The 14181-nt window shown below is 27.4% G+C and overlaps 1 protein-coding gene across 6 annotated transcripts in view; it reads right to left on the bottom strand.

Moving 5' to 3' along the window:
* Positions 1 to 14181, bottom strand: part of LOC102674460 (neuronal acetylcholine receptor subunit alpha-7) — a 362879-nt gene that overhangs the window by 59582 nt on the left and 289116 nt on the right. For 2 of the 6 annotated variants that reach the window (XM_006623889.2, XM_031514303.1), the window contains one exon: positions 11754 to 11840. The exons of the other annotated variants lie outside the window; for them this stretch is intronic. In XM_006623889.2, the coding sequence (XP_006623952.2) occupies positions 11754 to 11840 (87 nt within the window). The remainder of the gene's footprint in view (positions 1 to 11753; positions 11841 to 14181) is intronic. 6 annotated transcript variants of the gene reach the window in all.

The raw sequence follows: 14181 nt of genomic DNA on the forward strand, positions 1-14181 counted from the left end.
AAAATGAAAAATAACGATCAAAATAAATTATAATAAAGAAATGTAAAATATACAACACACAACAATTTATACATTGCTATATTATTCTGTCCTTTTTTTAAAATGAAAGATATTTCATGATTTTAAATTTTATATTTACTGTACTATTTTATAATTAAAACTTATTTGTTCAAAAACAAAAGTAACAAATTTCTATGCATTAATCGTTATCTATCATTATTATATCAATAATTTTCTCTCACAAAAAGTTAAACAAATTTTTCATTAATTCCCAATTACAAATCGCATAATCAATTACCATTCAAATCTATCTAAAATACAATGTAGTCGAAATTAAAGAAAAAAAAAAAAATTAAAAAACAAAAAAAAATACAAACCCAGGTTAAAATCTGGATTAACATTTTCTGGAATTTGTATTTTAAACACATAACGCGTTTTCCATCCCTAACATTTCTTCATTTAATATAGCTTCCGGTTACAGAGCGGCCATCGTTTATATTCTGGGGTTGACAGATTTTTCCATCGTATTTCATCGCTCGTTTCATCTTCTCGAGCGGAATCAACGCTTGCACGCGTTTGTGCGTCGCCAATTTATTGGAAAATCAATTGCGCTTAAGTCGAATTATATTATATTGGCTCGAGGAACACGAGATTGCTACCGATTCGAAAAATTGTCTATGGATCGAACGAGGGGGATGCGGAACGAACGTTGCCTCGAATGAATAAATTATTTCGCTGTGGTTCTCCACGAAGGTTCTACTTTTCCTGGCATTTTCCTTCGTTTTCAATCGAATTTTTTATCGACTATTGATCGAGAATTGATCACTATGGTTTCAGTTGATATCTTTTAACAAGAATTTTTTTATCTTTCTTTCTTATCGTAAAAATATTTTATGCGACTCTTTGATTTTCAAGTAGAATTAGAAAATTTTGTGTGTCTTGTAGAGAGAATAAATCTAATTTATTTATCAAATTTTTGATTTTCTTTCAATTATATATAAGGAATAAGATACTTGTTGAAAAAATAAAAAATTAAATTATTTGTGTATAGTAAAAATCTTTTTTCTAAGAATTTTTACTAACGATAAATTTTAATACAATCAAAAATGATTATTTCAAATGTAACATCTTATTATTTTTGCACTATATATATGCATATCTATAATTAAAATATTTTTATAAATTGAAAATATGTTTTGAAGCTGTTTTCATTTTTCTTTTTTAATTATTTTAATCTTAAATTTTTTCCTACTATAATAATAATATATTTCAATTAAATTCCTCAATTCCTGATATATCGATAGTAACTTCTGCAGAATAATTCGAAATTGCACAGTTTCCAAGTTAAATAAAAATATGGAAGAGAATATTTTTTCAATACAATTGATTACAACGTTATCGATATACCACGTGCTTTCCAAATTAATTTCCCTCTATTCAAATAGCGTAGCTGAAAATACAAGCATTCTTGACTCGAGATCAGCGCTATTGTAGTTGAAACACGACTTTAACAACTTGTTGTAAACAATTCTATTCTTAAATTCATGTTTACAATGTTATTTTTTTTTTTAGAATCTATATTATTTTTTTTTCAACGAAGTAACTCCATTAAAATTATTGTAATATTCATATTGAAGTTGAGAGAAACTTGTCAATATCTAAAAATAAATTTGAATAATAAATATTTGACTATTTTAAATTAAATACATTTAAAGATCAGATCAATTGTCTAATTCTATCTTATTTTTCTTTATTACATTGAATATTTATTACAGAGAGCAACAATAATTAATCTCGTTATTAAGTTTTCTTTAAGCTTTCTTTTTTAGTTCTTCTCCTTTAATTCCATTTTTGCGAATAAAACTCGAGAAATAAAAAATGTTGCTAATTAATATTTACATCCTTTTCATTGTCTTTCATCAAGATTTTTCACTTTTTCAACCATAAATGATATTCAATTATACACAAAGGATATACCAAGAGAATCTCTTTATAATTATCCCTCTTATTGAGTGTTGGAACAATCCAGAAATATTCATTATTATCATTAGTGTAATATAATTTGCATGGCGAAAGTACATAAACATTTAAAGAAAATATTTTGCTTAAACTTTTCTTTCGCAAATTATTTAATCTTTCTTTTACAATCGAGTTTCTTTCATCTCTATTGCATGATAAAGTAAGTAATTCTACACTCAAGAAAACATTGTAAGGAATTTTTATAAACAAACGAGTAACATTTTTCTTCATAAATAATACGTATCTCTTAGATAAAAAACTAAACGAGTTTAAAATTGTTGCAATAATATCTTCAAATGATTAAATTTCTTTTTACGAAAAATTCAATCAACGTTTTAATATAATATTGCATCGGCTGATATCGTGATACATAACAATTATAATAATTAATAGAGTAGCTTTAAGAAACAACGATTTTAAACATGAGATTCATATCTCATCGTTATTTCTCCTATCAGAGACACGAAGCCAGGTAATTACCATTCTCACGGAAATAAGGAAGTGGAGATTGCGATCGTTCGCATATGGATGCGAACAAAAGAAATACGGAGAACAAAGAGAAAATGAGGGGACCAGAAGAAGAGGGGCAGGGAGAAAGAAAAAAAGGGGAAGAACGAGGAGTGGAAATTTTTATTCCCATGTTGCAGGAATTGTGATGCCGGGTCGCCTTGTTCTTGAAATGAACTCTTTTAACTGGTTCATTAACTTGGAGTTCATTAACGATTAATTTGCTAATCGAAGATTAGAGATTATGAATCATTCAATTAACGCAAATAAACGGAAGAAAAATTGGGAAAAATTCAAAGGATTTTTGATAATTGTTTATACCTCGAAAGAGGCGATTGGAAAAAAGGAAATTGGAACGAGCATCCATTTGCATTCCTTTTGTATACAATCGATATTCGCACGTTTAAAGTATTATAATGGATAATTAATTAGAGATTAGTGGATCTTCTGAAGGATGTTATGTAACAATAGTTTAATTATTTCGTAATAAGAAATATTTCGTAATAAATTTAATAGAACGATACACTCGCTTATAACTGTATTTTGTTATGATTAATTATAATTTAAAACTGAAGTTAGAAAAATATTTTTGCTAAGAATTTTTGTATTTTACGAATATTCAAATTCTTGAAAATGTGATACAGTGAAGGAAAATGTAGAGAAAAATTCTGTAACTTTATGTATATATAAATTATTATAAAATAAAAAAATGTTTAAATCATGTTTAAATCAACAATTAAATCAATTGTTATACTTATTGTTATTTATTAATTGTTGTCTTAAAACTTTCTTTTTCTTTTGAAGATTTCTTGAAATGTCATTTGATTAAATATTTTTTTATATTTCTTTTTTTGATACGAATTGTAATTAAATATTTTTAAAGATTATAATGCAATTCGAATCAAGTATTCCATTAGTTTGATTTTTAACAATTTTCTTCTATGATATTTTAGATATTGCATTATTATTTCTTTAATAATACTATACATTTATTTAAAAATACTAATTCTGTAATTTTTTTTTTGTTAATTTAATAAATAAGAATTATACATTTGAACAAAAATTTATTTCAATATTATTTAGCTTTATAATTTATTTTATTTTAAGTTTTCCATTAATTGCTATAAAATATTCATATTTTAATTTCATATACTCAAAAAAATTTTCCATTGAAAAATAAATTGTATATATTCATACAAATATATAAAAAAATTTTTTTTAAAATCAGACTCTTCGAAATAAATAAATTTCCTATAAGATAATGTATAAAAACTTTTGTAACATATTAAATTTAATATTTAATCTATTGAAAAAAAAAAAAGAAAAAATTAAACACGCCAGAGCACGTTTCTATTCTCTTAGAATAGAAAAATAAAAAATTGACAATGTTCATTTTTATTACGAATCCTGTAATTTCTCCCAATAAATATCGGACAAAATGCGAACAAAATAACATTAACCACAATGATAATCATATATTATATATAATCTTAAGAATCCTCAAGTAATGTGAAATATTCGGCAATATCGGTGACAAAGAAACGTTCTGCTCGCATTGTGCAGCAGGACGCTTGAACGAAAGCGATGAGAAGCTGCTTGAAAACAGTTGGACGCGGTTCGCGACAAGTGGCGGCAGTCGGATGGCTTTTTGAATTATAATTGAGGCCCTTATGGATGCAACCGTTTCGCCCTTTTATAATATCGTTCGCGGACACAAAGGGGGCGATAATTAAAGTTCTTGTTGTCGGCCGTGAGAATTCGCCTTAGAGTATGTTGCAATAGATGAAGATAGAAAGAAAACGATTGAATGGTGGCGATAAAAATGGCCACGAGGGGGAGAGAAATGAGGATGCTCGTCCATAATGACTCATTTTGAGAAATGAGCTTGTACTAATTGTTGTTCGGTGAAATTGCTTATAAATTTATTTTTGCTTAGAAATTATTCGACTTGTTGAATATTAAGATATTTGGCAGATATGGAGATATAAGTATTATACCTGGAATTTTTTTTTAAGTCTGAACTTCACTGAAGTTTCTATTATGCAAACATTTTATTATTCGAACAGTGTGTGAATTAATTACTAATATATTTTTCATTACAAATATATGTAATATACTTTTTCTCCTGTTTAAATAAATTTTGATTATAATAAATTAGTAACAAGAAAGCGCATGATGTAAGCAATCACTAAAATGAAAATGTATAGTTAAATATCTAATTAAAAATTTTGAAAGAATAGCAAAATTACTGAAAATATACGTCGACAAAATCACAGAATTATTTAAAAAAATATATATGTTATTTAGTAACACACGAGATTTTTGAAATATTTAAACAAATTAGTTTTGTTAATCTTTGTTTGAGAAAGTTGAAGTTTTATATTAAACAAGTATTATATCTTTCTTTGAAAAATTTTATCATCTGAATTACCTTGATATTATACTTTTATTAAATATTACTTTAAAGATTAATCTAAATTTAAATTAATTTATAATTATTACAATCCTGTTTCCAATATTGTTAATTTATGTTATTTTTTTTCAATATTTTATAAATATATGAACTCTTTGAATGAATACACCTTGTTAGAAAAGATTAGATACATTAGCGTGTTGAAAAGAGCGAAAAGATATACGACGAGGTAGAGAGAAAGGACATGCAACGTGAAATCCCTGTTTGTACTATACACGAAGTAAAATGAGAAAATGTAAAAGGCACGAACTGGAAGAAACGAGTTTTTTGCGGTATGATGTTGGTAAATTATCACAGTATCATTTCTGTTTTCTCGGGAGTGAATTTTTTTTATTTTAATTGAACTGAAATTCTTTGACACGTATTAATTTATTATTCTTTTTTTTTACATTTTTATATATTTATATATCTCGATTAAATTGTCAACAAGTGATATGCATTTTGTGTACGACTTTATATGATATTTGAGTAAATTTTGTGCATATCCAGATGTAATTTTGTAAAGTAATAAAAACTAAAAATTAATAATTTTTAAAAATAACTGTTTAAAGAAGGTCTGACTTTTTGAAATAATATTTATAATATTTTACATATATTCTATAAAAAATACTTTATAAAATTAGAATTTAAAATTTTCTTAATATCTATTTTCAATTTGTAATATATGTTTTTATGAATCTAAGAAAAATGTTTGTTTTCCAATAAAATAATTTTTCAGTTTCATATTTCACTTTATCAAATTTTCATATGAAAATACTATTAAATGTATTCTCGTTGTTTGCAAATTCTTCTTCAACCAATATATACAAAACACTTTCTAATTATAATTATTGATTGACACAAACGATTGACACAAACGAACGAACACTTTTTATTGCCAATCTCTGTTCGCAAATATATCTTCTGAAGTGGATCCGATACTTAAAAGGTTCGATCAAAGGCAAGACAATAGTAAATATATTTAACGTCACTTTGTCGAACACGTTCTCAAGTTAAGTACTATAATTAACTGAACCTATTCTGCGATATGATTCTCTATATAATACATTTTTCAAACTTATATAGCAAGAATAATATTAAACATATCTCATTTAATTAATTAAAAAATAGTGAAAATATATTATACAGTATATATATGTATTTTTGAATTTTCTTATAGAATATATAAATAAAATATTAAATATTACAATATCTTTTTCTAATAACTATATAGAAATTTATTTTGTCATATCTTGTAACATTGTTTTAGCTTCAATTTTAATCATTTAATTTCTAACAACTTTGTTCTCAATGGGAAACTAGAAAGTTATTTCGAGTTATTATTTTTTTTTGTCTTATCTTTAATAAAACTTGTACGACTTTGCCATTGTATTAAACTCAAACAAACTTTTTGTTACGATTTGAAATAGTAGTAATCGTTCGTATCTTCTCTTGTGCTCTTTATTATTTGGAACATTGTACAAGCGCATTATAAAGATTTCGTTGTGAAAATAAATATAGATTTAAGAAAAGATTATTAAGAAAATAATTTAATTTCACAAAAAGGAAAATTTGCAAACGAAATATCTTCGAATTTGTATTTATATTCGTTATAAATAATTAGTAAATAAAAAAGTAAATGTAAATAATTTTAATATAATAATAATTTTATTAAAATAAAGCTAAAATAAATTCTAGAAATAGTTATAAAGAATAATATTTTTGTTTTGTCTATTTAGTATTATAAAATTTTGAAAATTTTCACATGAAATTCTAATAAAAAAAAGTAATTCTAATTTTTAAATTCAATACAACTTTTCTATAAGAGATCTCAAAATGATTTTTGTTAAATAATATATCTTTTTGCTTTTAACTTTACAATTAATATTTTTCAAATCAAAAACTGAATAAAATTAATTCTCTATTCTTTAACGTTAATAATAAAATCATTAATCCCTTCAACACCACCCTTAAAATCTTTCTCTCTGTATCTGACATTAATCTTTTCATACAATATCAAATCGACGAAAGCAAAATGTCATGTTTTTCGTAGAAATAGTTACAATAAATTCACCCTTTCATTAATTATTATGAAACTTTGAGCTTCTATACACAAAAATCTCCATATTTCTAATACATCTTCACAACCTTCATAAAGATTCATCTTCTCAGTCCGATATCGTCAAACTCTCAAACTGCCTCTCGCTAATACGAATTTATCGAGCGTTCTCGAGCCACCCTCCCTCTCCCTCCCCCCTCCAAGATAAATTACCCCGCTTCCCTTTCGCCCATTTCCAACCCTGCGCCTCCACCCTGTTTCTTTTAATTAATTTTCCGCGTTCCAATATCGCCTGTGTCATCCACAATGAGGGGAAACGCCGATTTCTTCGACGTGTCGATCCTCGGAAATGGGACGCGGAACAAAGACAACCCCTGACATCGAGTCGAACAAGCGGCGTAGCATTTTAATTTACCTCGATCGCCGATAAAAGCCTAAATGGATGGCCTCTGATCGTGGGATAAAAAAGCAAGGAAAAAAAGAAAGAAAAAAAAAGAAAAAAGAAAAGAAAAAAAGGAAAGAAACGGGGAATCGACAGGCGTCGAAATTCGACACGAGCTCGCGTTTCACCACTGGGATAGAGTTTCGACGTAATAACGAGGCGAACATCTCGGAAAGGAAGATCGACGGGCCTTCTCGACAGTTCGAGCAGACTTGTTCAGATCGAAGATACACGAATGGACAAACTTTGTCGACCGATGTTTCGCCCTTCTTTCTTTGGATCTCGAAGAGACGGGGTGAGTAGGTTATACACTTGTGTGCAAAAGATTTTGGGGGATTTGTTCTTCGATTTTGAAAGATAGTGGCAAGATATGAATATTTTTAGTTTGGAGTTTTTAGGTCGATTTGCTGCTTGAATATCTTGGAAATATTTTTGGTAATTTTTTTTTCTTAAAAGCGTCCACCAAGCTTTGTTAATTTCTAGAAAAATAAATTGCTTTATCAATTTCGATAATTTTGAAACATAGTAAGGATAATATTCTGAAGAACTTTCTCCTATTCATAATATTCAGTTTTAGTTTTCGAGATGTCAATAAAAATAATTTTAATTCTGTAATTGATCTTGATATGTCGACAGTATTATTTTAATCTTCAGAAGATTATTATTTATTAAAAAAAATGTTTCAATAATATTACGCAGTTTTCCAATATTTTATAAGGTTAAAGTTTAGGTTAAGTGATACGTTTAAATAAGTTTCGTTTTTTGGACCAGGCGATCGAATTATTTAATAGCTTAACTTAAAAGTTAATTCTTAGAAACGTGGAGCCTAATCTAATCTAACCTAAATTAAACTTGTAGTAAATTTAGCTTAACCTAATTTAAATTTACACTAAATCTAATTAGAATCTTGACAACTTGTCATTCAAGATTATTGAAAACAGCGGAGAGTTATTTTTTCCAGAGTTTTTTCCAAGTTTCACTTGAGATATTTTCCAATATTATCAATAGTTTCAAAAATATTCGAGTATAGAATATCACGACAAGTTTAAAAATGAAAAAAATTATTTAATATTATAAACGGAAAATGGAACAATTCTTATTTTATTTTGAGATTAATCGATACTCATCTTTTACCGAGGTGTTGCTGTTGTAATTGAAAAAGAAGGTATAAAATATTATACGATATAAAATTGTTACATTATGCTAATTTAATAATCTCGTACAAAGGAAACTCTCGTAGACAGAAAATATTAAACGGTATTTATTTCATTATATTGGTTTTTGTCATTAGCATACTTATACTTTTATATATAAATATCTAATATTGATTAAAATTCTTTGTAAATTACGCTTGTAATAATACACAGAAGAAAATTTTATCAAAGGCTTTCACATACAATTATATGGAATAAAGTGAAAAACGTTGTAAAGAAAATCGTATAATGCGAATTTGAGAAAAATGATTATGAAATTCGACGTAAACTGATGACATCTTTTATTTAAATATAATCAAACATATCGATTAAAATGTACAAATTACGTATATAATGAAACAAATAATTAACATTAAAAATATAGTTTTTACATTTATTACGAAAAATTTTTAAATAGAGAAATGTGACTATATATATATATATATCAATATTGATTTAGTGATATTTTAAAATAAAGAAAAAAAAATCGAATTTAATCAATGAAAATTCTACGAGATTTACACTCACAATAACTACAGTGCAAATATACGATGATGATTATCCAAAATCATTTGAATAAATCAATTGCTATTATAAACCGATCCAGCAGTGTTATAAATAGTGCAAATATAATAAATATGTATGTACAATTATATTATACATTAATATCAAATACGTGTGTATTAAACATTAAAACGAAATAGAAAAATTAATAAAATGATTAATCTCAAATCAGAGTAGAATCAGAAATTTTCAATATTTAATCATCTTTAATCATCATATTATTATATGTCTCTTCGACAAATATAATGTAATTACGATTTACTTACTGAATCACAGCATTAACACCGAACTTTTGTCGTTCAATCCATTTTCTCGAGTGAGGAATAGTAATAAAAAAAAAAAAAGAAGAAAAAAACAAAATTTTACTGCCGCGAACATAAAACGAAACAACACCACCGCCAATAAATTATTACCAACGTAATAAACAGAAATTCGTATCACGTATTCGTTTTAATTTTTTCTCTTTTTTGTCAACATCGTACTAAAGGGAGAAAAGGAATTGGAACTTTCACACGCGTAAAATAAAACTCAAAAGAAAAAAATTCAAGTGTTTAATTATCGATTGATTATTAACAAATACTATTATTGATCGTCCAATATTCCGAAATATCGAAATCTTAAAATTTGAAAGATTTGAGGAATTTAAGAAAAAGAAATTGAGGTTATTGTTTAATAAAATACTAATTAAAAATTAATTAGTTAAAATTTCGAATAAAGTTACTTTAAGTAAATAATTTTGTTTAAATAACATTTATTTGCAGCTACTACAATTATAGTTAATTGCTGTTATTCGAATTTATGCTTTGAATAATAAATTATTCAAGTAACTAATTGAACTAACTTTATTCTTAATTTTAACCCTTAAAATTTTGTACTTGACGTAATTTAAGTAGCACAGGTAAGTAACAATGATGTCAATGGAATCAGGAAAAGAAAGGGTAAAAATTGAAGGATTCTTTCTGGTAATTACGTGGTAATAAAATTAAAACGCGCACAATAGAAGAACTTTTCACAATGTTCTCGAATGAAATAACGTAGTGGTAAGTGGCACGAACTTGTCACGACTGATCGTGAAACAAAATTGATTGTTGTCATTTGTAAATTCTGTAAGTGGCTCGACGAAAAGAACGACACGGTGAGACTAATAACAGTAGAAACGCCTCTGGCTTAATGGATTCTAAGAATACAAACTTTTCAAAATAGACGTAATGTTATTGGATTAATTCCGAGAAAATTACTGTGGAAGTTTTTAAATCATAATAAAGGAAAGGTTATTTGAAATTGGAGGAAAGTTGTCGAGGATCGATCGATTTTGCCTCTTACGGAACATTTTTTTCTCGAGGAGAAAAACGAATTGGATACAATTGTTCTGTAATTGTATGGAAAAAAATGATTTATTATCGCCTATAAATTTTTTCAATCTAGCATTTCAAGTTATTTGAAGTTATAAAATTTATTAAACGTGTATCTTTAAGACAAGTTTTTATATAATTTATGTTAATATTTCATAATATTATAATTATATTATTTTATTCATTACATTTTTTTTATTTATTAAATCGATTTATCGAATGTGAAAATTATTTTAGTTTAAACAGATATTGTTACAAAATTATTTTAATTTTCTTACGTATGGTTTTTATATAAATTTTCTCGTTTCAGAAATATTCCATGTTAGATAAAATATTGTTTCTTTGCCCAAAAGAATAATTTCTTATTTCAACGAACAATAGGTATTTTACTCTATAAAACTTATTATTACAATCTCTTTGTACTCTCTTTATACTTTGTCTCTCATTTTTTGACATTTCCTTTTAAAAACCTCATACAATTCCAACACTGGCATTCTGTTTTAAAAATTTTGATTTCATTTCCATCATTCCTTTTTACAATATTTCGAGTAAGTAAAGCAAAAAAAGTCTTTTTGCAAAAAAAAAAGAAAAAAATAAAAAAGAAACGTATGAACATCGAGTGTATCGTTCCAATTCAAACGATCTAACCACGATACTACTTCGAATACCTTTCCAAAACAATGAATCAAAGATATATCGAAAAAAAAAAACATCCTTCAGCCAAAATACCTTGCCCAACACCAAATTATGTACAATAATCGGTTCAGAGGAGAGACAACAATAAAAAAAAAAGAGGAACGATTAAAATCAACGAGAAGAGATATGTATATGTATATATATATATTCATAAAATCCCAAATAAAGTCACAACGAGAAAAGATTTTCTTTGAAACAAAGAAATTCTTGCACGCATCATCTTTATCCAAAATTCAATTTCTTCGTTCCAAAGGAGACCTTTCGATCAAACTTTCACTTACACATATTGAGTACACAAGATTGAGAGAGAAAGAGAAAGAGAAAGAGAGAGAAAGAGAGAGAGAGAGAGAGAAAGAGAGAAAAAGAGGAAAAGAAAAAAAAATCGTAGGATAGAAAGAGATCACGTCCATTCTCAACAGAGATAGAAAATCCACACTGGCACACGTTTGTTTGTAGAAACTCAATGTACCTAACAGTGGTATAGCGTCGGAGACCTGGGGCAGGGTCTCGGCGACGAGATTCAGGAACACCGTCAGCGATAACAAGATGGTCACTCCTGAAACAGTCGTAGAGCCCGGCTTGTTCAATGATCCATTTCGTTTTCGCGTTCGAAGCAAGTAAACCGACGATCGTGCTCACCCACAGGCACGAGCATCGTCCCTTGATTCTATCCGCTGATCGTCCAGATCACCGACAATTCGAGGATCGAGAATGCAAGAACGAATCCCCTTCCCTCTCCTTCTGCTTTCGAAAACCAATTTCAACGTATCCTTTATGATCGAGATCTTTAAATTGTCGTTATAAGATCAAGAGAAGTAGTCAAAGTGGTTTTTGAAACTTTGTTATTTTAAGTTTGAAATAGCGATTTTGTTCGGTATATTTATATCTTTGTCGATCGTAGTATTTAGGATCAGAGATGTATCGAAGTGTTTGTTGAAACTTTGTTGCTTCACAAGTTTGGAAATCTAATTTTACAGTTTTTCTTTTGACACAGATTTTCGATCCTAATTGTTTGGAAATTTTGGAAAATCTTCGGGGATTCGCTTCTTCTCGAAACTCGAAATTCTTTTTGATTTTCTGAAATATATTGGTTTATTTAATGTCTTGTTTCGAGTGTCTTGTTTAAGTTGTGTTTCTTGTTGTGAAATCGTCACGCATGCACGAGTTTGAAACTGTGTGTGTAAAACATATTGACCAGCTCGAGGAAATATTGAATTATGTACTTTATGATCGTTCAGGTGCAGTTATTGCAAGATAGTACTTTTCCTGATATTTTATTGCTCTCAGGGAGGAAAAGATATTTGTAAATAGATTGTAATATATTGATATCGTCGAGTCGTAGTCATAATATAAAATTATTTAATTCCAATATTTATACAATATTTATTGTATAAATATAGAATTAGATTAAATATCTTAATCCAAATATAAGTTAACAATATCAATTAAACATTGAATACCAAATATAATTTTTTCTTTAGGATTTTTAATTATAAGTTATTATTATAAATAAGAAATTCTTTCCCAAAAAAATATATATTCCTTCGTTTTATAGTTCGTGGCCAAAAGCATTTTCTCTCGTTACAAAAATCGATCTATCTATAAAAATTGTAAAACGTTTGTGAACCGCATCATTGTCAATATATATATATATGTGATTCAGATTAACTATTGAAAAAAAAGTTCAGAAAATTCTGTTCTCTAAAATAAATAAAAAAGAAAAAAAAAGAAAAAGAAAAAAAGAAAACAAATGGACCAAAGAAAATCGTGGTCAGAAATAAAATTCGTCTAACAATGGTAGGAATTTTATTGCGGAGAAACAGGCGCTGTTTATCGAGCCCCTCGAGAGAAATGGGTTAAATAATAAATAATGCAGATGGCTAGAGAAAGGGAGGCTGCGCAACAGGGTGAATTGGGGGCCACGGTGATTTGTTGTAATAACAATTTTATCAATAAGAAAATATCGTCGAATACCGAGAATTTTTCTCTGTCGTTGTTCCTTTTTCAATAATAATGTTCACAAAAATTTGCTCATTTTGAGAAAAAAATCGTTTGAAAAAAACATATAAATTCTGCATTATACTGGATGGAGTAAATTACATTTATATCTTTTAATATTTTCTAAAAGAAACGAGATATATAAAAAAATAAATATGTAACACTGTTTAAATTCAACCTTTATGTAAACAATGTGTATAGCGAGCAACTAAATTAAAATCTTTCTTTTTTTTCAAAATGTTCTTAAATAAAATTCCTTACGTTTCGTAAAAAAGTTTGGAAATTGAACTAAAAAATTAATTTCCAGATGAAATGAAAACGTTCCACGAATTACACATAAATTTATCACATCTAATTTCATGCCACGAAATTATACAAAAATTATATGTATTTAAAAAAAAAAATAATTATGTGTTCGTTAAAGAATTTTAATATTTTTGAAAATTTTAATTAAAAAATTGTTACGTCTAATAAATTTTTTACTCCCATCTAATAAGAAAAAGTGTTATATGTGAAAATTGTAACGCGGAAAAAAGGCGAATACGCACCGAACGTTTCAAGTGTCGCAAGAAATAACAACGATGAATCCTAATGATATCGGATAATTCCCATTTAATCGTGGTAAATAAAACGGAGGGATTTCGAGACTGTTTTACAATTCCTTTGTTCCCGGCCAGAGAATTAATGGCGCATTTACATCGGAAGCGGATCGGGGCGGTCCGCGAAACAGCAGAAAAATCGTCGGCTTTTTCAACGTGGAAACGCGCTGTATTGTTTCCCCGGCTCGCCTCCTATTTTCATTGAAACCCTCCTCTGCATTTATACCGCGAAGAGAAGCGTTAATATCGAGCGTCGTGAACGACACGAAAGTGTTTTTTTTTTTTTTTTTTTTTTTTTTT

The sequence above is a fragment of the Apis dorsata genome, unplaced genomic scaffold (genome assembly GCF_000469605.1).
Source record: "Apis dorsata unplaced genomic scaffold, Apis dorsata 1.3 scaffold_968, whole genome shotgun sequence".
Taxonomy (NCBI): domain Eukaryota; kingdom Metazoa; phylum Arthropoda; class Insecta; order Hymenoptera; family Apidae; genus Apis; species Apis dorsata.